Genomic DNA, 26,769 nt, shown 5'->3' on the forward strand with positions numbered 1-26,769 from the left:
GTGTGTGTGATCATTTCCGATTGAGATCATTCTTTGTTCGGAAGGGGCTAGAAAATCCTTTGGAATAATAAACCGGAAGATGACTTAATTATACTATTATCCGATCGAAAATGACAATGCGACGTTTCGTATTCGACTCGCTTACACGAGCAACGCGGAAATACTATTCTTTTTCTCCTCTGTTATTTTTTTTTTTTTTCTATTTTTATAACTATATATAAAATAACATTCAATTTTGTAAATTATAAGAAAAAGTAAGAAGCAAAAATAGAACTACTGTAATTTGAAAAAAAAAAAAAATTATATATGTTTTTGAAAAAAAAATCTGGAATGCAAGATGAAATATAATTTCTCCTTTTTTTTTAATATCGCGTCTTCGTTACTCTTTCGTTATCTACTGCACCAAATATTGAACTAGTCTTGGATGTAAAGCGATACTTTAACTTCCTGAAAATGTTTCTCTGTTTACTTCAACAATAGTTTCACAGACTATCGTCAGCAAAGTTAACTTCGTTAATTAACTTGCTTGTAGAATCGAACTTAAAGGGATTATTCTCGTACTATTTCAGTCACGTAAGTCCACAGCATGAATACACCTTTTCACTTACTCTCTCTCTCTCTCTTTTTCTAATTTTGAAAATAAAACTCAAAGTCATTAACGAAACTCCCATTAATTGTTATTAATGGAATGTTATTAATTAATTAATAATTAATTAAAAGTAATTAATAATAATAATAATTAATAATGAATTAATAATAAATAAATATAATAATAATAATAAGCTATAGAATAATTTCCATAAAACATTAATTATTAGAACAATTTTTTTTTAAAAAAACTAGTTTTTACTGATAAGATCATTTAATTAGAGCGTCATTCTTTAAGATTTTTAGGGTTGAATGGATAAGATGCCTGAGACAAGAACTCGAGTAAACAACATAATTTGGAATAATTAAATTAGAGATCCAAGATACGAAACTAAAATTTACATTGAAAATAATAAAAAAAAAAAGGAGAGAAGTTGAATTTCTCTCACAAAAGTGACTGTCATTGCGCCTCGAGATCTGGTATTTTATGTCATTTGTGATATCAGTGTCGCCACATCGACGAAACTAACGGTAACAGGCTAGGCTTTAGGAGTTTCTGAAGCACAACTCTAAAGAATATTTCCATCAAAAAAAAAAAAAAAAGAAGAAAAAAAAAGTGGAAAAATAAAGGAAAACTTTTCCCTAACAGGGATTTCTTTCCAACAAGTTTTCCTCCATTGTATGCCAATCACAATATATATTGGAAATTTCTTGATGAACATGAATATTTATTTTTCCCTTCAAACAACATAAATTTATCCCACTAAATTGATAGATTTTACTATAAATAAGAAATCACAGGTACGAATCGAAAAAAATACCGAGATAACAATAAAAAAAAAAAAAAATTGCAACAATAGAATTTTTTTTTATATCGAATTTTTAGCAGAAATTAAACGAAGCTGAAGTACGCAACGTTTATATAAACGGTTTTTAAAGAAATAATTTTTTAAAAAAGAAAAATTCTATAATTTTAAGCCTAAAAAATATTTCTTGTAGTTTTCATTATAATCAACAAATTATAAAAAAAATATTTTTTTAGGCAAAAAAATTATAGAATTTTTCATTTTAAAAAATTATTTCTTTAAAAATCGTTTATATAAACGTTGCGTACTTCAGCTTTGTGAAATTAAAAAAAATATAACTGGTAAAAATTAGAGTTAATTATAATTTATTACGGTATTATATTGATTTATATAAAAATTCATAATAAAACATAATTTTATTAACGATTCAAAAACAAAAAATTATGAATAAATTATAAAATTAAGAACAAAGCATATCTTTAATTGAATAATAGCGTGCGGTATTAAAAATGTGTGTTGCAATAAACGGGAATTGGATCATATAAATTTTTTTTTTTTTTTATTACGTTATACAAAAATTGAGGACTCGCGACCAGGGACCCAATTTTCTTTCCGGCTCATTTAAAAGGCTACCTTGTGCGTGTAAAAGCTACTGGATGCATTAATATATATATATATATATGTTCAATGAATGAGCCAATATCGTATGTTTACGTTTATACACGAATACCACATAAAATGTGTGGTCATTCTCGAAAAAACAAGTGTGTTAGATTATAAAAGAACGTTCAACGAACTGGTTGGGAAATTTCCCCCCTTTTGAATAATTTTATTTCGAAAAAAAAAATATTTATTTATTTTTTAGATATTTTATAATATAGAAAAATTCGACAATTTTCATCATAAAAATACGAAGCTGAAGTACGCAACGTTTATGATAAACGATTTATAATGAAATAATTTTTTAAAATGAAAAATTCTATAATTTTTTTTTCCTAAAAAATATTTTCTGTACTTTTTATTAATTGACAAATTATAAAAAAAAAATATTTTTTACGCAAAAAATTATAGAATTTTTCATTATAAAAAATTATTTCTTTAAAAATCGTTTATCATAAACGTGTACTTCAGCTTAGTATAAAAATCATAAATTAAAAATCGAAAATACTCTTAATTAAAAATTAATTTTTTTCAGCGTTTTAGATACTAAAAATAAAAATCATTTTAGAATATACTATTAAATAGTTATTAATATAAACAAGTACAAAGTAATCATTAGAACAAAGAGTATAATTATTTAAAGAAGTGATAATGAAGTGACAATTCGACTGGTCACGTAATTATCATTCGAAAGAAGATGTCCGAAGAAAATATTATCGAGCTTGTGTAAATATATATATATATATACGATTCTTATCTTTATGCACTCAAAGATAAAACTGTTTCTACAATAGATAAAAAAAAAAAATTTTTATCTCTCTTTTCCATATAGATTAATATTTGCAAATAAATAAAAATAATATTGAATTAAATTTCAAAAAGAAACCAAATATAAAATAGAAATTGAATAAACCATTTTGAATTTCATTTAATTTTTTTCAATTATTTATTAATGACAATTCGAGAAATAAGTTTTCACAGACATAAAAAAAAGGGGGGGGGGGTAAGGGCAGTTAGTAAGATGATGGAAATTTTTAATAGTTAGCCTTAAAATAATCTTTGACCCGTGATCTATGAATGCACTTGCAAGGAAGAGCAGGCCAAGTGCAAAGTGATGTCTTTTCACCCTTTTCATTCATTGCGCAAATGACTTTCTAGAGTTGTTTGCAGAAAATCAAGAGTACGTTTTTATATACTGAACTACTTCTATTTCAAAAAAAAAGATATTTCGAAAAATGTTGGAAAATTCACCGAATCGTTGAAAATTAAAAACCAATACCTTTCAAAGAAAAAAAAAAATTTCACTTTTCATATTACATGCTGTAAAGTTATAAATTATATTTATATATAAAAATACAAAATTCAGTGGCTAAAGATTTTTTTATCACTGAGACATTTTGTTAGAAAGCAGAGAATTTCTAAAAAAAAAATTTTTTTTGAATAGAAAAAATGTTAATCAATAATAAAAAAATAATTATTAAATTTTTTAGTGTTAAAAATTTAGAAAGCGAATAGTAAAAGCAATAATTAGAGTAAAAGTATGTAAAATCAATTAGAAAAAGAAATTTGTATACAAAAAATTAATTATACAAAATTCATTAGGTTTTTTTTTAACCTCCTAGGAAAATCAATTACAATCAAGAATGTGAAAAGTTCATTAATAGTGAGAATATTTAAATGCATTACAGTCTGAGGTTTTAATTACACAAGCTCGTATTCCACACACATATAGTCACACACACGGTCTTTGAACACATTGTTTGGTTTGTTCCACCTACGCAAATTTGTATACGAAAACAGATTACATATAGCTTTGACCTAAAGAAGTTAATAAAAAGACCCGGTTTTCTTGACACGGTCACTTATTCCATATTAAGAAAAAAGATCTCACGACTTTAAAAGAAAACAATGAACATAGATCGTGTATCCGTACTTCTTATTTGTACAACGTGTGAAGTTTAAGGAAATTTATAAAACACTGAATATAAAAATAATATAATTTTTTAGAATTGAATAAAATTTTTTTAATTTATAAAAGAGGTTTTTTTTTCTTTACTTTTACGTATCAAAAAAAAGATCAAATGACAAAATTGCTACTTTTCCATTTTCTCACGCCAAGTTATATATATGATGTTAAGAACTGCGGACAGCGCCTCCTATCATTTTCACGATTTTCCCCCTACGGCGATGATCATCCCGTCACACATTCCAAGAAAGAATGAGAAACGTATGAGGAGAGTCCGGGGGGAATACAACTGAATACGAGCCAAGATTCGAGAATGATTCACAATGCATAAAGCTTGGAACAATTTGACGGGAAACTTCTCTGTCTTTTTATTTTTAACTCTTTCTCTACTATATTCTAACACCTATATAGCGGCGTGGTTCCACGCCTTCTTTGATTTACCCAACTCATCCGAGGTAAACAATCGATTTTATCAACCACGAGTTTCAAGAAAACGAGTACTCAATTTTTGTCATTTTTGGAAAAAAAAAATTACTGATTCTACGCAAAAGATATTCAACGAATGTTAATAATATATTCTTCAAAGAAATACAATAAAAGAAATTGATTTCCAATTAAATGAAACCAATTTAAAATACTAAAAATACCTTTCAAGTCGTCTGTGTAGTTGACAGACCGGTTTGATAACCAACAATTACAATACAACCTAAAAGGAGATTAATTGTTTGCAATTGACAGTTGAAGACAATCATTTTTTTTTATATAAATACCCGATAGAATAAAAAATATAATAGAAATATCAAAATAATTTAAAAAAAAACAATTATCATAACATGATTTAAATGCCAGAGTTTGTGAATAGATTTTTTTCTCAAAAAAAAAAGATGGAAATTTTCGCAGGGTTCCTTGAGATTCTATTCACTGTAACATGCCATTAAAAAATTTGTAAACACTCACATATTATATCCAACTCCACGTATGCACACCGTCGGGCGATGACTCCTTTTTTGAAGGTCGGATAATGCTCCGATAAAAATGATCCTTAGTTCTTGAGATCAGGTAATGAACGATAAAACAATTGTATCATCCCGCGCCGAAATTCTCTAAGATTCTTTGCATTTCCCGTGTAAACGTTTGGCAGGTGTAAAAATCAAGTATAAATAGGCAGGGCTCTCCGACGACAATCAATCCATGGCATACAATTGCAAATTTGTCCCGACGGCTTTTGATGGGACACTTTATCCTCCGGTATGCCGCTCGCGGCTCATTCGATCAATTGTCCAAGAACCGCGAGATTCACCTGCAATACTACCGAGTATATACGAAGGAATCTTTCTTTCTCTCTCACACGTAAGTGGCTTCGAACACACAGGGAATACAATGCACTATAACGACACTCTTCACTGAGAATTTGGTTGCTAGGAAATCGCGGAACTTGACGATGATGACACCAAAATGGCCGAGAAGCGTCACGGCTTGCGTTATTTTACTACTGAAGCAAAGCACATGTATGAGTTTACAAGTGAAAACTCAAAAATCTTTCACGAACACATCATCGAACAGTCTTGTCTTCTCGCCCTCACTCGCCAACGCCTACACGATACACCACATTGCACAGCACGCAGTAACGACGCCCTTACAACGCCAAGATCAGCGGTTCTCTGGCAATTTCTCCTCTCCACAAACTCTTTGATATCAATTTTCTTCGCTGGGGGTTGTCTACACTGGTACAGCAGTGATTCTCAATTTTTACCGATAATTATCATATTGAAAATGACCGGAGAATATAAGAAAGAATATTACCGTAATTATCAAATTACACAAATTCCTTCAAGAATATATAAATTATTTCACTAAATCACTACTTTTGATTTTAAATAAAAAGAATATTTATCTTGATAAATGATAATGTGTCATTAACTTTTGTTAATGTTAACAAATTGGAAAAAGAATTTAACAGTTAAATGTAACTTTTGCAAAATGGAAGCTCAGGGTTGAGAAGTTACGAAATTTCTTTACATGCGTACTTGGTAAAATACGTTACAGCAAATTGGACAAATTATATATACCTTCCCATCTTTGCTGAAAACTTGTGTATTCACCTTTAAAACTCTCTTTAAACCATCTACATAGTTATTATTCATTGATCTTTTATTTTTAATGTTATACAGACTTAGTTTTGCAAATTATAACATATATATACAGTATTGAAAAATAACAATGATATTTATATTTAAAATTTGATTTTGTTTATATCAATTCTTTTTAGAAAGGATAAATTAACATTATTTTCGTTATGTGTGATCATTATTGGGAGCCATTGGCTGAAGTGTATATTACGAAACAGACTGAGGATCCTGACAGTTATATTTATTGTTTGTGTAGCAGAGTTTTTATCCGGTAAATTTTCTATATTTTCTTTAATAATATTTGAAATATTCTTCATAATTTAGAATATACTTTTTAATATTATTATATTATTTTTATTATTGACAAATATAACAGAGTTATAACAATACAAATCAATGATTTCTGAATTTTAATTGTTGAGGTTTTTTTTTTTTATGTAAAATGAAAGTAGCGATTAGAAAATTAAACAATGATTTTTATTTCATTGTTTTATTATTTATTGATTTTTTAAAAATATACAAATCTATTTTATATTTATTTTTATAAATTATACTGACCTAGTTGTTATTAAAAAAAATATAATTTATTAAAGTTTCTTGAAATTTTTTTTTTATAGAACTCCAGAGATACATTCATTTATCAATGCTGATGATGTGAGTGAAGGTGACGAAGTTGAAACTGAATGCGTGGGTGAAATAATAAATGTTGAAGAAATAATTCATATCGAGGCGCAATCTTGTAATATCGAAAAACAAGATGTAAGTTAATTTTTTAATTTGAAAACTATTAATAAAAGTATTAAAAATAATTTAATTAATTGAAATTTAAAATAAAATTACTCAATGAACAAGAAATATTGCAGAATTACAAAATCAATTTTTCAAATTTACTCAAATGTATAAAAATTGTTTGAAATGTTTAAATTTTTGATAAAACAAATTTAATATCAATTAAAAATGCTTTGAGAGTTTGAAAAATTTGTTTATGAAGAAATTTCAACAAATATATATGAAGAGTGTTTAAACGTCAATTGTATTATATTGAAAAAAAAAACATTTTTCTTTATCACTTAGAATTTTTGTCCCTATTAGGAGGAACCAGTAAGTTGTTATTGCAGTGCATCACATACTGATAATAATTATTCTACCGATGAACATGATTCTATACGTGACTCCGCCAATCGACAACCAACATTATCCTTTACACAAAAACTTGGTCTTCATCAATCAGACTCAGGTGCTGATTTATCTGAATATCAAGATCAACAAGAAGTTAAAAATATTCAAACTCTTTTCGAATCATATAACAAATCATTAGGTACAACTGAAGAAACTTTAAATAAATCAATTCAAGATGTTCATATTAAAAATAAAATAAGTCATGATTTTGATTTTAATTTAGAGAAATTGCGTAATGACAATATTTTCATTGATAAAAGCAAAAATATTTCTCTTATTGAAAAAAATGAAAATATTTCTATTATTGTAAAAAATGATATTTCTTTAAATCAAACTGTTTCTTTAATTGAAAAAAAGAAGGATGAGGAAATTTCAATTCCTGAGAGTAGTAATAAAATAATTTCAATAACAAATTCTGAAAATTCAATGAAAAATAATATTGATTACAATGGAATAATTGAGGAATGGGATTTTATTCAAGAATCATCATCATTAGTTAGTAAAAATAAAATGGATTTAGCTTGGGAAAGATATTGGTCAAAGTATGGAGAATGTTTAATTTGGGCATCGTGGTTAGAGAAATATGCAAATTATATTAATCCAGAATATTTGCCAGAAAATACAGACGATAAAGAACAACAATTATCGGAAAAATTTCTTGAACAAAATACATGTTTTCCAAGTGAGGCACATCGAAATTGTGTTATTGGTCGTTCAAATTTTGAAGGTATTTTTGGTAAAAATGAAATAAGAAAATATGATTCAACAACAAAAAATATGAATTTTTCATTTGATAATACAAATAAACAGGAAGTAATTGAAAGAGAAGCTGAAGATAATAGAAAAAGAATAGGAAATCAATTATCGCCTGATATTGGTGAAGGATGGAATCCCCTAAGTCCATTTAGCGTTGAAGATAGTTATTTAGCATCAAATGCCGAAGATGAGAAATTAATAACAAAATGTGATTCAATTAGTGGTTCTATTACAAGAACAAATGCAACTTCCGATTCAATGACAAATGTCACAAAAATGACATTAACAAGTTCAAGTTGTGATTCAGCTTCTACACAATCATCGAGTCTTGTAAGTTCAACAATGAGTTCAAATGAAAGTAATGTCACAAGTAGCAGTTCAGATATTGGCAATGATTACACAGTTGAGGATAATGATAAATATTGGCAAGAATTATGGAAAGAAAATTTTCAAGAACAATACAAAAAACATTATGAAACATTTATGTTTAAAGCCAAAGAATCTGTTGTTTGTTCGGAAATTAATTTATCTGATGATAAAAATTATAAAATAAAAAATAATACAATCAATGATGATATTAAATCAGTTGTTATTGAAAAGAATGTTTCTTTAAGTAAGAAAAAAATGATTATGGAATCCGTTGGTATGCTTATGCAAAATTTGACAATGAGTTGCGAGACAAATTCTCATGATAATTGTAAAGAGAATTGTTTGGAAATTATTGACAATGATGAACAAAGTGTTGAACATTATAATACAACTGAGTCTGACGTTTTAGTTTACAACATTGAAAGTAAAATAAATAGCTCGTTAAATAGTAAAAATGAAGTTAGAGAAATGGGAAACGAGGAAAAACCAATAACCCTTAAGCGCAGGTATTGCATTTCTTTAATTTCATTTGATTTTTTTCGAATATATTTTTTTTACTTCCGCCAGACAAAGTTCTTTTCTTTAAATTCCTCTTTTTTTTCAATTATCACCTTTTAGTTATAGACAAATTTTAGAAGTGAAAAAAAAAATTTTGTTTTAGTCATGAAGCAGATGACGCTGGTGAAGGATTAGAAACTGTGAAAAAAGCATTTTTATTAATGGGATACACATTTAATGAAGAGCATAAAAAAACTAAACTACAAGGTGAAGTGGTTTATAAAAAAAAGAATATTAGATTACAAAATAGACAATTAAAAATGAAATTAACACGTTCTAAACCACTTAATAAACATATATATTTCAATGATAATGGTGAAGAAATTACAAATACATCAAATGAGGTAAATATTTATAATTTTGATGATATTCTTATAAATTTTTTAATATAAACTTTTTTTTTTAATTTCTAGATTAAGGCTGAAGTGGAACTACAATCGTCAGAAAAAGAATTTTTGACAAATGCACAATTTACATCTAGTTCCGATGAAGAATGTGAATCGTTACATAAATCGAAATTAAATTCAAAACGTATTCTTTTAAATAAATCAAATACATCTGTTGATTTAAAATTAACCAGACAAGAAATTAGTGACAATAATACGTTTAGTATTGAAGACAATGAGGAGACAAAAATTTTAAATACAGATATTATTTCTGATATTAAAGAAATAGACGATAATAATGATAAAATTCAAATGGAAGAAGAGGAGAATTCGAAAATTAGTCAGGAAAATATTTTAGTTTCAAAAACACAAAAAAAGAAAAAACGAAAGCAAAATAAAAGAAATAATTTACCAGCTGAAGTTGATTCAACACTCATGAAATATTGGGTTAAAAGATATCGATTATTTTCTAAATTTGATCAAGGAATAAAATTAGATCGAGGTGAGAATATTTTTTTTTTTAAGTCTATTTTATTTTTGTAATTTTAATTAATTTTTTTTTTTATGCAATTTTTTTTCATCAGAAAGTTGGTTTTCCGTTACTCCTGAGAAAATAGCACAACATATCGCAGAAAAATGTAAATGTGATACAATAATAGATGCATTTTGTGGCGCCGGTGGAAATTCCATTCAATTTGCATTTACTTGCGAAAAAGGTGAGTTTTATAAAACTATTTTGCCTAACAAATTATTAATTTAGATTTTTATTTTATTTTTGTTTTTTACAGTTTTGGCGATAGATATCGATCCATTAAAAATAGAATTAGCTCGAAATAACGCTAGAGTGTATGGCGTGGAGGATAGAATAGAATTTATCGTAGGAGATTTCTTTCATTTAGCACCAAAATTATTTGCTGATGTGGTGTTTTTGAGTCCACCATGGGGAGGACCAAGTTATGCAAAAAGTGATACTTTTGATCTTAATAATATTATGTATCCAAAAGGTGGAATTGAATTATTTAACGTAGCCAAACAAATTTCCAATCATATTGCATATTTTCTTCCTAGAAATGTGGATACTATGCAAGTAAGTATTTAATTAAAAAAAAAAAAAGATAAATTTAAAATTTCCTATAAAATTGAAAAAAAAAATAATTTTAATATTTAATTCAGCTCGCAATGTTGGCTGGAATTGGATCTGCGGTTGAGATTGAACAAAATTTTCTCGATAGAAAATTGATAGCATTGACAGCTTATTATGGAGAACTCCCTCAAGACTGCTGACATGAATCCACTGTTATTAGTGATATATAAAGTTAAATTTGCCATTTCACTGTCCATTTGACTAAATGTAAATAATGATTTAAAATAATTTTTTGTCTGTGACGTAAAAAATTGTAGTGATATTACAATTATTATTATTATTATTATTCAAAGTGTAATCGAAAAGTTTCAGTTTTAATATGTAATGAGATTTTTGTTTCAATTTTTGCAAACAAAAAATGATCTCGATTTCCAATTGTTTAAATTATGTTTTTAAAAAAAACATGTATTTGTATTTTCTTTTTAATTAAATTTTCCTAATGATTTGTAATAATTATTATTTTATTCAACAATTTTTACGGGGAACAACATTTAAATATCGTATAATACATTTTTGTAAAATAGAACAAAAAAAAATAAAGGTTTTTTTTTCTGTAATTTATTACAAATTTTATTTAATAGGCAAAAAAAGGTTTTTTTTCAACAAGATACAGAATAAAAACATCTAAATTAATATTCAACAATTTTATACATTTATTTTACAAAAAGAGAAAGATTTTATTTTTTACAGAAAACTTTCAAGCACGCGTGTTTTAAATATTTACATTACATGTGTCATTTTTTTTTCATACATACAATTAACAATTATGTTCTTAAATAAAGAAAATATTAAATTTGACTGAAATATCCACGATTTTCAGATTCAATAAAGATTTCTTTTTTGATATAATTTAAATAAATCGACGATTTATAAACAATTAAATTTGGAGATAAAAAATTTCTGTATAGACCTCAATAAAAAAAAATGAAATCGTTTGTTAAACATATACAATTTACATTAGTTTACTCTCATATAGGGGGAAAAAAAAATAATTAAAAACTGCCTTTTATATATAAATTTTCTAAAAAACTTTACAATAAAACTTAGTGTATATTTATAATAAAAATTGTATATAAAGTAGTTCTTTTTATAAGTTGAAAAAAAAGTTGACGTATTTTTTCGATAATACTTGATAACAATAGAAATCAGTAATATTTTCAAAATACTTTTGTGTTTTTTTTAATTATTTTATTTTTTTATGAGTTTTTTTTTAAATAATTTTTTTTAAATATTTGTTAATTTTTTGTAGATACAATTTGTATCAATTTTTTTTCTATATATTACAGTTTAATGTTCTTATAAAAAGAACTAATAACAGGAAATTGTTTTTTTTTTTTTTTTTGTTTTCTAAATAAACATTAATTCTGTTCTGTTATTAAGATTTATACAGGAGAAAGTCTTTCAGAGTCTTAGGTAGAGGAAGAGAATTAACAGCAGTTCTTTGCGTATACTGTAATATGGCGTCTCGACAAGCACCTTGTAATGTAGATACTAAAAAAATATTACCGAAAAATTCTTTTAATAGAGAATTCAATTTGCAATTATTAAATATTTATTTAAGAAGTTAAAAAAAAATATATATTTAGAAATGAAAAATTTTACTTACATCCATAAAGTTGAACTATTCTAACTTGTTTCGTTGTACCATAAACATCAACTATTGCATGCAAAGGTCCAGCTTTATAAGGAATATCCTTTTGACAAACTCCTTGATCTTCTCCATTGATAATAAAATGCATTTCCGCTTTATCTGAACCAGCTTGTGGCACATACATAACGCCTATACGACTTCCTGTATCGGTTGGAAGTATATTTTGTGAACATCCAACAGTATTTGGTCTAAAAAAAAAAAAGAAGTGAATAACAATTTTTAGTTAATTGTCTAAAAAATAAATGAAAATTAGTCAAAAATAATTACCGAAGAGCACTATAAGGAATAATACCACGAGATGTATGTACATTAACACCATCAGTATCGAGCTTTTTTTCTCTTGCTGGAATTCCATTACCTGTTGAAGGAATTATCTATTACAAAAGGCAATAATATTTTTCAGGTCCCACTTTATTTGGAGCCTTTTTAAAAATAAAGAAACATAAATAATTTTATTTGATTTTAGATCAAATGAAATATCATTCGTGAATTTATATTTTCTTAATGAACTTATTAACTTTTTAAGAAGTAAAAAACGAAGCTGAAGTACGCAACGTTTATATAAACAATTTTTAAAGAAATAATTTTTTAAAATGAAAAATTCTATAATTTTTTGCCTAAAAAATATTTCTTGTAGTTTTCATTAAACAACAAATTATAAAAAAATATTTTTTAGGCAAAAAATTATAGAATTTTTCATTTTAAAAAATTATCTCTTTAAAAATCGTTTATATAAACGTTGCGTACTTCAGCTTCGTAGTAAAAAAAAAAAATAATAATAATTAACATAAAAATTCCTCACCGTACGTAGTGCCTCCAATTCCTTCGAAACTATCCCAAATACTACGACTTTTTGTAATTGCGAAAACCCAACTTTGACCTGATTTCACCAAATTTGGTACAGCCCATTGTGGTAAACCTTCCTCATCCTCAACGGTAATATCCATTTGTGTTAAACCTAATCTCATATGTCCACTCCATCCTCTTTCATCTTTTTCAATTTCAAGTAGAAAAATTTCTCCCGGTTGAAGTGGCTTTTCACTAAATGTCAATGCATTTGCAAAACTTGCTTTGCGAAATGCCACTGTATTATCGTCGCACAACACAATATTTTCACCATGTTTGGGATGAAATCGAGTTATAATTTTCTTTGATTTTTCTGACATGATTTACCTATTAAATATTAGGTAATAAATAATCATCAAACACTATAAAATAGTTTTATTTTCAAAACTTATACTTTTGTGAACCTTCATTGATAGAGAGGTTATAGAAAAATTTTATATATTTTTAAATATTCATCGAATTCCAATCACTTATTATATTTATTATTATTTTTTAAAAGTTTATTTTAAATATTAATTTTAAATATTTTTGTAACATAAGCACATTTAATATTGATAATTATTAAATTTTAATAAAAGTTAATTTAACAATTTATAAAAAACAGAAATATGTTTTCTTTCTTTGACTTTTCTACTGTAACCAGGGTTGGGTTAGTGTGGGTGTTTTCGATTCTGGACAATTGACAGTAAAGGTACATTCACACTGTTTACATTGGCAAAGCAATGTGAAAGAAAAGGATAGACAATATAAGTTTTGAGAACACTACCTTAAAGTTGATATTAACACCGAAAAAATGGTGTTGTAAAGATGGGCTGAAATTTATTAGTTTCAAAGCGGCTTTTCTTATAATAGGTTCAGACTATTTTATAAAATATTAAATATAGTGTTTTGTAAGTTTCTTAACTTGATGATTAGAATTCTAAAATGTTTAGAGTAAGTATTTATAAAAGTTTATTAACGACGCTTTCTATAATTAACATTTTTTCTCGGCATTTCTTGATCGCATAAAAATTGAACAATTCAGTTACTATGGCCATGTTGACGACGCAGACCTACTAAAAATTAATTGATTTAAAGAATTAGATGATTTAAAGCACGATAAAAAAAAAGAAGAAGAAGATGGAAATGACTGGTAAATTATTTGAAGGAAAGGATTATCCAACACAATGGGCTCTAAATCCTTCCACTTATCAAAACATGAGCAACGACCAAGGTAATTTATAGAGAAAAAAAAATTATATACCATTTTCACATATCTTTTTTTTTTAATTATACATATCCTGCTTATAAACTTTCTATTTTTTGCAAATGTCATTTGATATTTAAGAGAATATTGATTTAAATTTACTTAAAAATTAAATTAAATTTTCTTTTACACTATAAAATTAAAAATTTTTACTAATTTCTTTTTTTGGAGTAATTTATTAGGTGTGGAAATTTTCAGAGAATAAACTAGAAAAATTATTTTTTTAACAACAGTAAAAATTTGTTTCTTTTAGAAAATTCTATACATTAATAAATGTTTAATTTTTTTTTTATATAGGTACAATATATTTTGGTGTTGAATAATTGAGGGGAAATTATTTTTATTAATTGCTTAGGAATAATTTTTTTTTTCTCATCGTCTTTTTAGTCGATTGGGCAGCATTAGCTCAACAATGGATAAAAATGAAGGAAACAGTTGTTCCTCCTGCCCCACCACCACCCTCGATTGATACGGGACAATCAGACAACGATGGAGGAGGAGAAGCTCCAATGGATATGGATACTAAAGACGATGACATTCCTCCAGCACCCCCAGCACCAAGTATAAGTGGATCAGGTATTTTAATATTATGATTAATTAAATAGGGGACGAAATAAATCAATTTGAATACTCGAAAAAAAAATGTAAATTTTGAATTTTACTTTCATTAGTATTTTTTATATAATTATTCTTTTAATTGCCATTAAATCTTTCAGTTATTTTTTTTTTAAATGACAAAGAGAAAAAGCAGTCGCTTTTTTTTATAAAGTTTTTAAAAAAAATTTCTTTTTATTTCGTTTACTGCAGACTACTATGTTATGATGAGAGGTAATGATAGATCCAAGGAAAAACAAATATTCCACAAGAAATCACATAAAAATAATTCAGGTGCGTAGGACTCTGAAAAAAGAGAGTTTCCAAATTTTTTATTGTCACATTATTATATTTGTAAGACAGCAAGAGGATTCTTTTTTTTATATATAAAATTGTGGAAGATCGATATTTCCTGTATTGGAAAAAAAAATTTTATTCAAAAAAATAATAATTCTATTTTTGATTTATGTTCACAGATGGTTGGAATCAATGGAATCAATGGGGACATTGGAATGCATCTGGACCTGGACCGGGAAATTGGGAATGGAGTGGAGTACCACCACCAGGAGTTACTATTGGACCAGATGGAAAACCAACTGGAATAAGTAATACACCAGTTGCACCAGCAGCGCCTCAAATATCGGGAAATTTCAATGTTCCACCACCGTCGGCATCATCTCCTTATGTTTATAATTCTGTTACAAATGCACAGACATACAATCAGGTTATTGTTGAAAAAAAAAAATCAAAATTTTTCCATTCCATTGAAAAATTTAATTTAATTTATTATAAAGCAGGTATCGTCATATTGGTCAGGTGATCAATCTGGTGTAATGTCTTCTCAACCACCACCATTCTTAAAAGGAATGCGTCATTCTAATAGAATGCCACCAATTCGTGGTGTAGATCCAATGAGATCACGAGAAGAAAGAGAACCAACGCCCGAGGAAGATCAATATACATTAGGTATAAATTTTTTTTTTAAATTACAAAAAGAGAAACTTATTTTTGATTTTTATAGACGCTGCCAAACGAAGACAATTACCAGCATGGATAAGAGAGGGTTTAGAAAAAATGGAGAGAGAAAAACAAAAGGCAGTTGAACGTGAAAGACAAGAAGAATTACGAAAGCAAGAAATTGAAGCACGAAAAAAGGCTGAAGATGAAGCTCGCGCTGTTTTAAATCCAAGCAAAAGCAAATTTGTAAGACTATAATATTTTTGGAGTTTTAATTTTTGAAGAAATATTATAATTTATTTTTAAATTTAGGATTCGGATTCGGAGAAGGAAACGGAAGAAGAGACAGGATCAAGGCAGGATGAAACGGAAAAAAATCATGATCGTAGTCCAGATCATGGTCGTCCACGTCGATCACGTTTTAGGGATGCTGAGTCGCCCGATTCACGTTCAGCAAAAGAAGGAAGTCCAATTTCAAATTTTACACCATCAATTCCAAAGCGATCGCGGGAAGAAATTTTACAAGATGTGGTTAGTTTTGGATTTAAAAGAAACAAAAAAAAAAGAAGAATAATAGAAATATTAAACAAAAATTAATTCAACAGATGTTGAAAGTCCGGAGGTCATTAACGGAAATTCTATTGGAAGTAACAAATGAAGAAATATCGTCAGTATGCAGAGAGGTTTGGAGCCGCGCACGAGCCAAAGGTACCCCAGATACACCTGATAGAACTAAAAGATCGTTATTTCGAACTTTTGCTTATTCGGTTACAGAGATCATTAATTCATTCTACTATCAATTTGTGGTAGTAGCGAAAAATGATAAATGCCATATTGTACATCTTCTTCGACGTGCATTAAAAACAGTGTTTCCATTTCGAGTTATACAAATTGTTTAATGTTTTTCAGAATGCCCTGCTTTACACTGTGTTTTCAGGACTCATGTACTAAGAAACATCTTTTTTGTGCATGAATCTTTAAAAAGAAAACCGAATTTTGGGATACATTTCAAATATTCTTTATACATTTTGAAAAGTTCAGAGGCAACAATGATTTTTCTTTTCTCAAAAATTTTTAATTATTTTAATCATTGTGAAACTGAACTCTTTTTTCCTCCTTTAAATTGTTGGAAATAATTAATATTATTACTGACAATAGAGATGAGGAAAGAAAAAAATAACTTTTTCGATTTAGTCGATAAGAAAAGGTTGATTTAGGATAGTATTTCGGTGATTAGAAATAAAAGAAAGAAAGAAAGAAATGAAATGAGGGATGGGGAAATTTAGATCCAAGTATGTGAAATGGATCTCAACAAAAATTGGTTACTAAATGCGTGTCTATTGTAAGCCCCTGCAGGAGAGCCCCCTGTCGCATCCTTCAACAACACGGCCCCTCTTGCTCAGATCACTCGGAAACTTGGTAAGTGGCTCTTATCTACCAATTTTCAAGGCATGGTTCCATCTAGGAATGATCAGAGGGTCTAATATAATTTGACACTAAATCGCTGATCACAATCCACATTTTAAATTTAAAAAAAAAGAAATTTCTGAAAAATTGCATAATATAAAAATTAAATAAAATAAAAAAAAATATTATTTAAATTTTACACTTGGCAATTTCGGAAAAATAAATTTAATACTCATCCCTATTAATATAACCATGCAAAATTAAATTTTCCTCTTGATTTAAAAATTTTTTACTGATAATATATTTTACAAAAATATTTGATTCGAATTTGTTTGATATATAGGTCTGGGCATCTATGGTGACAGTAACAGCGAATCTGAGGAGGAGCAGAAGGAGGATGAAGAACCAGAGGACGAAGACAGTGATGAGGAACTCAAGGTATTAAAATATTGAAATTTTTTTTGAATATTTAAAAAAATATAAATGAAAAATTGTTTTTCTCAGGAAACGTTAAGACGAAGACAGCAAGCATTTAAGAAAACAGAAGAGGAAATAGAGGCACGATTGGCTGAGGAAGAACAGGAAATGAAACGACAGGAGGAACATATTTATGAACAACAGAAAAATCATATTGGTAATTCTAGCGGCAGAAATTCAGGTATGTTTCAACGAATAATAAAATTTAATTTTGTTTTATTCGTAAACGTAATTTCGAAACGTCATATACTTTAGTTGAAAATGAAACGATAAATAATGAAAGAGAAGCATCAGAAACGATGTCAAGCGGCGGACAAACGCCGCAACATCAATTAATAACAACCGACAACACATCAAAGATTAATTCCCCAATCAAATCAGCTGGAACGGAATCTAGCAGTGATGATGATGATGACGACGATGATGATTCTAGTACCGAAACAAGTCAAAGTTCAACAAGAAAAATTAAACGATCACGAAAGGAACGTGATGATAGGAAACAAAAGTCAAAAAGTCGAAGTAAATCGAGAAATCGTCGTTCAAGGTCACGTTCTTCTGATCATTATAGAAGACGTAAATCTAGATCTAGATCACGTAAAGGTTATCGTTCACGTTCATTAAGTAGTTATAGGTCTGGGAGAAAACAAAGATCAAGATCGAGGAATCGTAAACGAGATAGATCGCGCTCTAAATCCAGATATAGATCACGATCACATTCAATTGGACGAAGATATTCGCGATCACAATCAAGGGGTAAGAGACGTTCACGTTCGCATTCCAGAAGTAGAAGAAGAAGTCCCTCTTATTTGAGTAATAGAAGAAGTAATTCTCGTTCACGTGAAAGAAGAAGAAGTCTTAGCCGATCCAGAGATAGAAGGAGATCACGTACTCGATCAAAGGAACGAAGACGCTCACCCTATTCGTCGAGAATTAAAAGACGCACTCGCTCAAGGTCCCGTGATCGGAGACGATCGAGATCAAAATCAAGGCACACTGGTCATCGTGATGGTAAGAAGTCATCGCATCGATACAAGGATTGAGAGCTATCTACTATTTTAAGAAAGGTTGTATGCACATTAAATAAATAATTATAATTATTTCCATAAAGTAATTCTTTTTTTTTTTCACTGTCATTTTTATTTAATCAACTAATCAAATTAGTCGCCTCATTTAATTAACTAATAACAAAAAAATTTAATTTCAAAAAAAAAGAGTTTTTAAATAATAGGATTTACTGCTTCGTATCCAGGCCTAGGAATTTATTTCTGTTTCAGACTCTTCTCTGGTTTACAACAAGATTTCTCGACAAGCCCAAGAGACAGCTTCAAATAGTTCAGTTAATATAAAAATCAAATATATAGTAAGCTCGTTTTTTTTTTTTTTTTAAGAAAAAATATATTAAACAGTGAATGTGCTCTTTAACGATTTTAATGTCAGTTTATTATTCATACACATGTGTTTGAAACTATTTCCCTGGTGGTTACCGAGCAATAATTCTACAAAATATGTAAATAATAAACGTAATTAATACGTACTTTATAAAGTTTCTAAATTTATTTTACATCCTATTTTTTTTTTTTTTTCAGTTGAAAGAAAATTTTTAAATATTAAATATAAAAATTCAATCATAGAATATTTAAAAGAAAATTAATATAGTTTTTTTAAAATAAAGAAGAATTAAATTTTGTTAAATAAATTGAAATTCAAGAATATAATTTGTCACAATATATATATATATTAACTCAAATTACTTTTTCATAATTTCTACATTAAAATGTATATTATTCAGATATACATATTTTTAAAAGATTGAGATTTGCACATAATATGACAATGTAGCAAAAATAAATTATTATTTCTAAAAGTTCAATAATCTAGTGTCATCTTTTTTTTTTTGTTTGTATATGCTGTCAATCTACAAAAGCTATTTAAAATTACATCTTTCTGATAAAGAAAAAAAAATTGTTTTTTAATTGAAGAAGACAATGTTTTCTCAGAAAGTATAATAATAATAATATTATAGATATCGTAAACTCTGACTTTTACAAATATTCATCTTGTCTAGAAACAAAAATTACTTAACAAAATTTACATGAATAATTTAATTACATTTTTTAAGAAAAAAATGATGGAATGAAAAGAAAAAATTCTTAGTTACATTATTTTTTTTTCTTGTCTAATTAAGAATCAGTCTTGATTCGTTATGAAACTTCGGAATACCTGGAAAATATTTGGTACACAAGTAATCGAAGTCCTCTGATATTAATGATAATAATTTATTTTGTCATTATTTTCCATGGCGTTGTTCACATTTACTATATTTCCTTAACAACATTGCAAAATCCTTTACTAGTATTCTATGATGTGATTGTATTTGGCTGAAATAGAAATTTTGTTTGAAAAATTACATTAAATTCGAGAAGATAATAGAATTTTCTTAAAAGAATTATCATGAATTTTCTTTTCGTTATTAAAAATTTGTTTTTTTCTTACACAAATTCTGTTACTTTTATGTGCCATGGAAGAAGACCATAAGTAGAAAATGTACGTCCGCAGACAATTGCTAGATCTGGATTTGGAATGCCTTCAAATTTTAATTTTTCTGCGAGAAGATTAATATTAATTTCATCTGATTGCAATACTCCAGAGATAACTCCCTTAGATAATTCCTGAACTAGAGAGACGATTTTACCTTTGCCATCGTCGTATGACAAAAGTTGTATTTTCGTTTTATGTTTAATTCCTAAATTAAAAATTTAATTCATCAAAATTTCAAATTATAAATAAAAAAAAATTAATTTCCAAAACTAAATGTTTGTAATTCTCACCATTAGTACCATTTTTTATAGATTTCACAGACAATTCAGAATTCCAGACAATATTTTGTTCGAGATCTGGTCTTTCAATTGCAATTTTTTTTCTCATAACCTTATCATTTCTTTGTAGGAATCCTAAAAATATTTATAATCTTAATGTATGATATCTCAAAGATAAGAAATTTCATTGCTAGAGCATATACTAAAAAAAAGAAATCTAAAGATCTTACTAAAATTCTAATTCTCACAATAAATGAAAAGTTCTTACCATTGTGATCATAAAAGCTGACGCAAGGAATACCAGCGATAACACACCATCCAACAATACGCACAAGATCATGAAATGAAACTTCCTCGTGGCCAAGAATAACAACCAGGTGCTCGGGCAATTTTGTTACATCCTTTATTAATTCACTAAGAACATCATTTTCCATAGATGAATTTCTATCACTAAAAACTAGTTCTATAAAGATTTTCCATTGGAGTCGACTCCAAAAAATAAATTTGTACAAAACGTGTATTATTGCCAAAAGTAAACGAAAAATGACCTGCATGATAATCTTTAACAATTAATTTTTCACACAACATAATCTCTCTTGTGTAAATTAAAAGCGAGTGTCAAGTTTGTTTTGTACTTTAATACCGGCTACCTTGACAAAATCATAATTCCTTCTCACGAGTAATCACGAGTTTCCTGGAATTTCTCCAAGCTTCCCGGTGAATCTATTTTGTGAAAACGTACTCCAAACACGATAATGCGCGTGGCGCCAACACATCACTGAAATAATCACATTTTATCATCATATACACTATACCTAATACACAAGCTTAGAATTACTAACGTCATCAATTTTCAAAGTCACAAGTTATAGAAAAAAAAAAAAAAAAATAGTAAATAAACGAATCATCAATAAAACTGACAAATAAACTTTTTAACTAAAATTTAAATTCTTAATCGGTATGAATTAATTTTAATATACATTTTTCATTGTATATTTTATTTGCTTCTTATATACCTGTTTTATTCTTTTATCTATCTTTATTTTCTCATTTGGAATGTAATTTTGAGGTTAAGTTAACTGTCAAGATGAGCCACTGACTTTTTCGATGTTCACTCCGTCAGAGAAGACGGTGATTGGTTGGATCCAATAGAATAATCATGATGATTGGATTATGATTACCATCGCACTTTTATTTTGAAATTTACCGCCACTAATTTTCCAAGTAGAATACACTAGTCAAATCCAATTAACAAAATTATTTGTAAATATAATTTACTGTTACTATTATTTTCCATTGTTTTCTTTAATTTAATGGTTTTTGTTAATATCATTTTTAAATCTTCATTATATATAAATATTTATAATTATAATAATATTAAATATCTTCTTGACTCTTGCAGTGTTTAGGTTAGGTAAAATGGCGAATTTTCTACTTCCGCCTTTACGTTGCTATCTAGAGTGTCAAGGTGAGCGTCTTTAGTTTTTTACGGGTAAAATTGCTATTTTTGTTGTAAAATAATTGAAAAATAATCAATTAAAACATTATTTGTGATTTTCAAATGCTGTATAAGTGTTTTTGATAGTTAATAAACTTATATTAACAATACATTGAACATTGTGTCTACACGTGTCTGTCAACGTGTGTTCAATAAGAGCACATTTTCAATTTATTTTCTCTCTATTTTTTGCTTCAGAACGACGCAAACATGCAGTTATACGTCCGCGGACAAGAAACTCGAGTATTCGAGTGTCAGGATGATGAAACCGTCGCACAAATTAAGGTATGTTAATGCAATTTCATTTTTTGAGGTTAGGTTCTGTTTTCAATGTTTGACAATAAATTAAAAGTTTATATTTTGAAGAAAAATTCAAAATTTTTCGTTTCCATTGTTTTTAATTATGATTTAATTTTTTTGGCATTACATGATAACCTGGCGAAGTTTAATTAATACATCGACAGAACGAGCAGTAATGCTAAAATAATATTCAAAACTCAGGGAGATGAAATGTAGACAATAGTTTTTATCTTTTCATAGTTTTGAAACAGTAACAATTAATTAAAATTAGTTTCCATATTTAGTCAGTATTATTGTTTTTGGATTTGTATTGTTCTGAATATTTTTTTTTTTCCTTATTTGTAGGCAAGAATATTAGCCTTCACAAATTTGGAATCTGGATCAATTTCACTTTGTTGCGGTGGAGCCACATTGGCTGACGATGTTATTGTTGGAGATCTTCAATTTGACACACTCGATTTCAATGTTGTACTTCTTGGAGGTAAATTATTTGGAAAATATAGAATTTAAAATTTCTGTTTTCATGTTCCTACAAGAATCGAATTATTTTTTATTTCAGGTAAGGTTCACGGATCTTTGGCTCGTGCTGGTAAAGTCAAGGGACAAACACCCAAGGTAAATATTTTGAATCGTTTTCAGTTTTTAATTAAAAATTTTAATTGTGCACTGTTAAATCTAAGCTATATTTTAAATTTTAACTTCAAGATATAGTTAAGAAGCAGTGCTAAAATAATGAGCAAATTAAAGTGAAATTAAGTTGTCTATTTGGACTTAATTTTTCATCAATTTGCTACATTTGTATAACTAAGACTTAATTTTTGTTTTTCAAATATTTAAAATACTTAACAAAATTATTATTATAAAATAAGGAAGTTTTTTTTAAATATTTTAAAATTATTTACAAATATAAAACAGGGTTTGGGGAAATTGTCTTAAAAAAAAAAAATTGATTCACAGGTAGAAAAACAGGAGAAAAGTAAGAAGAAAACTGGACGAGCAAAAAGGCGCATTCAGTATAATCGAAGATTTGTAAATGTAGTACAAACATACGGTCGCCGACGTGGACCAAATGCCAATCCTAATTCATAAATTAATTAATTTTTTACTGCTTCTCGTATGTGTAATATTAATAAGCTACTATAAATATTGTGTTATGTATAATATTTGATAATACACATTGCGTCAAGCAGAAAGAAGATTTTTCTTCATACCTTGAAATTAATAATTTTTTTTTCATAAAAAAATTTAATTAAAAATTTAAATGTTCTTCATTTAATTCTAAGTCTTATTTCATTCTCATAAAGAATTTTTTAATTAAAAAAAAAATAAAAGAAGCTTCAAAATTTATATACATTTTTTTAAAATATAAAAATGACTCTTTTATATATTGAATTTTCATTTGTAATTTAGTTAAAGGGAAAAATATTGGTTAGTATATCAAATTTTATTTTTTTAATACTATTAGTTAAAAGGGTCACGTTCTTTACATTTATATTTTCTGCGAGCACTTTCCAGTATGTTCAAATAAGAATAGTTCCATTTTTAAACAATTTTAAAAATAGAATTCTACTTTAAATTGTCGTACTAAATTACACAAGTTATTTGAAATTCGCGACTAAAGTTTAGAAACTATCTAACAAACTAAACGCGAAAAAAATATTTTACTTACTTTTGGTTACATTATTCAAGAGAATGAAAAAAAAAAAGTTTTACTTCCTAAAATAACATTCCTGAAATACCTTTATATATAACGTTTGGAAACATTTTTATTCTAATTTAATTTAAATTTTGACAATTTTAATAATTTAAAAATTCTAATATATTCCTCAAATTTTTAACTATTATTTAATAAAGCCAAGAATAGTTATTCGAAATAATAAGATTCCGCGGAATTATACAAACTCTTCAAGTTAATCTCACATTCGCTTTCTCTCTAATTTCTATATTAAAATATAATAGCATTTCAAGAGATAAAATTAAGTAACTGAATTAATGTCTTCCAAGTGTGAAATGAAAATATTTGATTTCAAACTATAAATACGAGAAAATAACAAAAGTTAAAATAAAAAATTTATTTTAACTATAGACAAAAAAATATACTAAATATATATATATTATTCAATAATTATTTGCATTAAAATAAAAAAAAAAATTAATTTCAATTTAATGAAATGAAAAAAAAGTAAAGAGTACATTTTTTTTTCATTTTACACAGTGAAAAAAAAAAATTTGTGCATTATACACGAGAGGTAATTTTTTTTCTCCACAAAACCGCGAAGTAATAAAGAGTTGGAAATTAAAAATTTTAAACGTGTTAAAACATAAGTGGATATTTCAGTACGAGTGTCACGCTGTTGATAAATGGGCGGTCTACCATACATTTTTAAACTGAAGTATCCACTTATGCGTTAACATGGAAAAAGAATTTTTTTTTACAAATGCATAAAACGACGAATTATTTTATTTATAAAAAATAATAATAAATGAAAACTCATTTTCATATATAATATATCGTTATTAAAAATTTATCTAGTACTATTTTTGATAAAATATATGAAAATCTGTATATATCTCGCGAAAAATGGCATACATAGTTATTGATTAATTTTAATTATAATTATGACAAAAATCTTTACAAATTTTCCACAAGTAATTTTTAATTAAATATAAATCAAAAATAGAATTTTTAAGTTTATTAACCAAATATCGATAAAGGATAATGTTATTCTTTTATACATATAATATCGAACATTATATATTCATTTTATGATATGCGCGGTAATATTTTACGAGGCCTTTGGCCGTTTAATGAAAAATTTTCCATTTTTTAATTTCTGAAACTGATATATGTGAGGGATATGCGTCTGCATAAAAAGGGTCCATTTTATCGATTTTCAATATAATCCTCAAAAAAAAAAAAAAAAAAAAAAAAAAAAATGTTCAAACTAATATTAAAAAACAATTATTATTAGAAATTGTCCTTTTTTTACGAGAGCATAAACAGATATTTAAAAATGTCATAAAATATTAACATTAAAAATTTTTTTTATACAGCAAAATAATTATATTGCAATACTTTTGATATCTCAAAAAATTATTTTTCAATCTTTTTTCCTCTCTCTCTCGCGTTACTTTTCTATATAATTGTCACGTAACAAAATATTTACGTTATAAAAAAAAAAAACATTTCATCCCCCAAAGGGTTTCATGATTTTTTTTTATATTATCATATTTTTACATAATATTTGTTGAAAAAAAATTTTTTTTTTGTAATTAAAAAAATTGTTCAATATAAAGTAAAAATAAATTAATAAACAATTGTTTAAAAATTTTAATTATGTGAGAGAAAAATTTTCGAATAAATATTGATTTAATTTCATTTCAAAAAGACCCATTGAAAAAAAAGTGGGCACATGGTCGCGTGATTGAAGTTGATTAGAGGGGAAAAAATGCAGAAAAAAAAAAATTCTCTATATAAAATGCGTAACACTCGCTTTTCTATAATAAATAAAACTCTACCATAAAAAAGGCATTAATCCGTAAAAGTGTTCATTTTGACCCCGAAAGTCCTGGAAATATCAGAGAGTTTTATCGGCCAACATTACCAGTTACAAAGTAGGTCGGTCGACCAAAAACGTTTCAGGATTGGTTTATATAGTTTTAGCTTTTCGACCATTTTTCTCTCGACAATTTTTTCCTTTTGAATTTATTGACAATTTTTTTTTTCACATAGAACGCATATTTTGCTATATATTTTTTTTTTACAAAGCAAAACGGCTTTTCCGCTTTTCTTGAAAATCCCTCTTCATTCCTTTTCACCCTCACAGAGTCAATCCTACGCTATTTTTTTTCTTCCCCTATAAATATGCTTTTTGCACCTTTTACTACTTTTCTTCTTCTTCTTTTCGTCTTTTTTTTTTTCTTTTTTTTTTTTTTTACTAACACAAACGGGTACCTCTTGAAATTCAGAGTGAATCATATTAGTGTGGAATTCATAACTCGAATAGAAGTACGTGACTGTGAGTCTAATGCTCACAAATCTACGAATCAAAGCACAAAATCCGAGAGAGAATCAAATACCCAAAGAAATTTAAGGGACACGGATGATGTTTTCCTCTCTCGTATATTGCGATCAGAGAGAAAGAGAGAGCCGCGCTCTTTTAACCTTTATTCAAGGGGAAAAGTATATAGACATAGTGATAAAAAAAAGAAGAAAATATATATATATATATATATATATATATATATATGTAAAAATTATATTACCAGAAAAATGCGAGAATAACTAAAACAGATTTGTTTTATCTATCAAATCATAAAATCACAATAAATCATAAATAGGTTGAATATGAAATTATTATTATACTATTTTTTTATTATTATTATTATTATTATTATATTTCTTTATTATTTTATTATTTAAATTGTGTATTTTA

The 26,769-nt window shown here is 26.9% G+C and overlaps 6 protein-coding genes across 28 annotated transcripts in view; 3 read left to right on the plus strand and 3 right to left on the minus strand.

The window, feature by feature from the left end:
• LOC127283362 (catenin delta-2-like) overlaps positions 1-26,769 on the minus strand; it is a 76,542-nt gene that overhangs the window by 22,428 nt on the left and 27,345 nt on the right. For 5 of the 15 annotated variants that reach the window (XM_051308170.1, XM_051308169.1, XM_051308163.1 and 2 more), the window contains exon 1: positions 4,978-5,126. The exons of 4 other annotated variants lie outside the window; for them this stretch is intronic. The gene's annotated coding sequence lies outside the window, so the exon portion shown is untranslated. Of the gene's footprint in view, positions 1-4,977; positions 5,672-26,769 lie in introns of those variants that run through there. 6 more of the 15 variants (XM_051308179.1, XM_051308178.1, XM_051308177.1 and 3 more) reach the window with 3 other exon arrangements.
• LOC127283364 (trimethylguanosine synthase) lies at positions 6,161-11,098 on the plus strand. Its single transcript, XM_051308180.1, has 8 exons — positions 6,161-6,420; positions 6,767-6,908; positions 7,242-8,959; positions 9,115-9,355; positions 9,425-9,899; positions 9,982-10,113; positions 10,186-10,484; positions 10,571-11,098. Exons 1-8 carry the CDS (start codon positions 6,317-6,319, stop codon positions 10,679-10,681), a joined length of 3,222 nt encoding a protein of 1,073 aa, XP_051164137.1. The 5' UTR covers positions 6,161-6,316; the 3' UTR covers positions 10,682-11,098.
• Positions 11,171-13,673, minus strand: LOC127283370 (neuralized-like protein 2). 2 transcript variants are annotated; one of them, XM_051308196.1, is made up of 4 exons: positions 12,995-13,673; positions 12,460-12,535; positions 12,148-12,380; positions 11,171-12,032 (listed from the first exon to the last, which is right to left on the minus strand). In XM_051308196.1, exons 1-4 carry the CDS (start codon positions 13,356-13,358, stop codon positions 11,917-11,919), a joined length of 789 nt encoding a protein of 262 aa, XP_051164153.1. In that variant the 5' UTR covers positions 13,359-13,673; the 3' UTR covers positions 11,171-11,916. The 2 variants fall into 2 exon arrangements, with proteins under 2 accessions (XP_051164153.1, XP_051164151.1); XM_051308194.1 differs by having other exon boundaries at positions 12,460-12,550.
• Positions 13,811-19,253, plus strand: LOC127283367 (arginine/serine-rich protein PNISR). Of its 6 annotated transcripts, none has more exons than XM_051308186.1 (14): positions 13,811-13,971; positions 14,116-14,251; positions 14,672-14,860; positions 15,092-15,172; positions 15,355-15,602; positions 15,673-15,844; positions 15,900-16,081; positions 16,148-16,366; positions 16,441-16,543; positions 17,183-17,254; positions 17,586-17,680; positions 17,747-17,900; positions 17,975-18,783; positions 18,994-19,253. In XM_051308186.1, exons 2-13 carry the CDS (start codon positions 14,158-14,160, stop codon positions 18,757-18,759), a joined length of 2,394 nt encoding a protein of 797 aa, XP_051164143.1. In that variant the 5' UTR covers positions 13,811-13,971; positions 14,116-14,157; the 3' UTR covers positions 18,760-18,783; positions 18,994-19,253. The 6 variants fall into 6 exon arrangements, with proteins under 6 accessions (XP_051164143.1, XP_051164142.1, XP_051164145.1 ...); XM_051308185.1 differs by having other exon boundaries at positions 13,813-13,971; positions 14,063-14,251; XM_051308187.1 differs by having other exon boundaries at positions 13,829-13,928; positions 14,063-14,251.
• LOC127283371 (dehydrodolichyl diphosphate synthase complex subunit nus1) lies at positions 19,980-21,704 on the minus strand. Of its 2 annotated transcripts, XM_051308197.1 has the most exons (5): positions 21,552-21,704; positions 20,804-21,313; positions 20,548-20,670; positions 20,213-20,462; positions 19,980-20,097 (listed from the first exon to the last, which is right to left on the minus strand). In XM_051308197.1, exons 2-5 carry the CDS (start codon positions 21,087-21,089, stop codon positions 20,007-20,009), a joined length of 750 nt encoding a protein of 249 aa, XP_051164154.1. In that variant the 5' UTR covers positions 21,090-21,313; positions 21,552-21,704; the 3' UTR covers positions 19,980-20,006. The 2 variants fall into 2 exon arrangements, with proteins under 2 accessions (XP_051164154.1, XP_051164155.1); XM_051308198.1 differs by lacking the exon at positions 21,552-21,704 and having other exon boundaries at positions 20,804-21,527.
• Positions 21,938-23,529, plus strand: LOC127283372 (FAU ubiquitin-like and ribosomal protein S30). Of its 2 annotated transcripts, none has more exons than XM_051308199.1 (5): positions 21,938-22,003; positions 22,232-22,318; positions 22,679-22,814; positions 22,893-22,948; positions 23,291-23,529. In XM_051308199.1, exons 2-5 carry the CDS (start codon positions 22,244-22,246, stop codon positions 23,420-23,422), a joined length of 399 nt encoding a protein of 132 aa, XP_051164156.1. In that variant the 5' UTR covers positions 21,938-22,003; positions 22,232-22,243; the 3' UTR covers positions 23,423-23,529. The 2 variants fall into 2 exon arrangements, with proteins under 2 accessions (XP_051164156.1, XP_051164157.1); XM_051308200.1 differs by having other exon boundaries at positions 21,973-22,027.

This window comes from Leptopilina boulardi, unplaced genomic scaffold, assembly GCF_019393585.1.
Source record: "Leptopilina boulardi isolate dan_hultmark-lab unplaced genomic scaffold, ZJU_Lbou_2.1 LbouV2_31, whole genome shotgun sequence".
Lineage (NCBI taxonomy): Eukaryota > Metazoa > Arthropoda > Insecta > Hymenoptera > Figitidae > Leptopilina > Leptopilina boulardi.

Excerpts from the sequence above, each read along its gene's own strand:
- LOC127283371 (XM_051308197.1), bottom strand. The coding sequence starts at position 21,089 with ATGCAGGTCATTTTTCGTTTACTTTTGGCAATAATACACGTTTTGTAC. Across the intron at positions 20,671-20,803 it reads CAGCTTTTATGATCACAATG|GATTCCTACAAAGAAATGAT; the intron begins GTAAGAACTTTT and ends AAATATTTTTAG. Across the intron at positions 20,098-20,212 it reads ATAAAAGTAACAGAATTTGT|CCAAATACAATCACATCATA; the intron begins GTAAGAAAAAAA and ends TTTCTATTTCAG.
- LOC127283372 (XM_051308199.1), top strand. The coding sequence starts at position 22,244 with ATGCAGTTATACGTCCGCGGACAAGAAACTCGAGTATTCGAGTGTCAG. Across the intron at positions 22,319-22,678 it reads AAACCGTCGCACAAATTAAG|GCAAGAATATTAGCCTTCAC; the intron begins GTATGTTAATGC and ends CCTTATTTGTAG. Across the intron at positions 22,949-23,290 it reads TCAAGGGACAAACACCCAAG|GTAGAAAAACAGGAGAAAAG; the intron begins GTAAATATTTTG and ends ATTGATTCACAG.
- LOC127283367 (XM_051308186.1), top strand. The coding sequence starts at position 14,158 with ATGGAAATGACTGGTAAATTATTTGAAGGAAAGGATTATCCAACACAA. Across the intron at positions 16,367-16,440 it reads AAGAAATTTTACAAGATGTG|ATGTTGAAAGTCCGGAGGTC; the intron begins GTTAGTTTTGGA and ends TTAATTCAACAG. Across the intron at positions 17,255-17,585 it reads TCAGATCACTCGGAAACTTG|GTCTGGGCATCTATGGTGAC; the intron begins GTAAGTGGCTCT and ends TTTGATATATAG.
- LOC127283370 (XM_051308194.1), bottom strand. The coding sequence starts at position 13,358 with ATGTCAGAAAAATCAAAGAAAATTATAACTCGATTTCATCCCAAACAT. Across the intron at positions 12,381-12,459 it reads ATTCCTTATAGTGCTCTTCG|ACCAAATACTGTTGGATGTT; the intron begins GTAATTATTTTT and ends TTTTTTTTTTAG. Across the intron at positions 12,033-12,147 it reads AATAGTTCAACTTTATGGAT|TATCTACATTACAAGGTGCT; the intron begins GTAAGTAAAATT and ends ATATTTTTTTAG.
- LOC127283364 (XM_051308180.1), top strand. The coding sequence starts at position 6,317 with ATGTGTGATCATTATTGGGAGCCATTGGCTGAAGTGTATATTACGAAA. Across the intron at positions 6,909-7,241 it reads GTAATATCGAAAAACAAGAT|GAGGAACCAGTAAGTTGTTA; the intron begins GTAAGTTAATTT and ends TGTCCCTATTAG. Across the intron at positions 9,900-9,981 it reads AGGAATAAAATTAGATCGAG|AAAGTTGGTTTTCCGTTACT; the intron begins GTGAGAATATTT and ends TTTTTTCATCAG.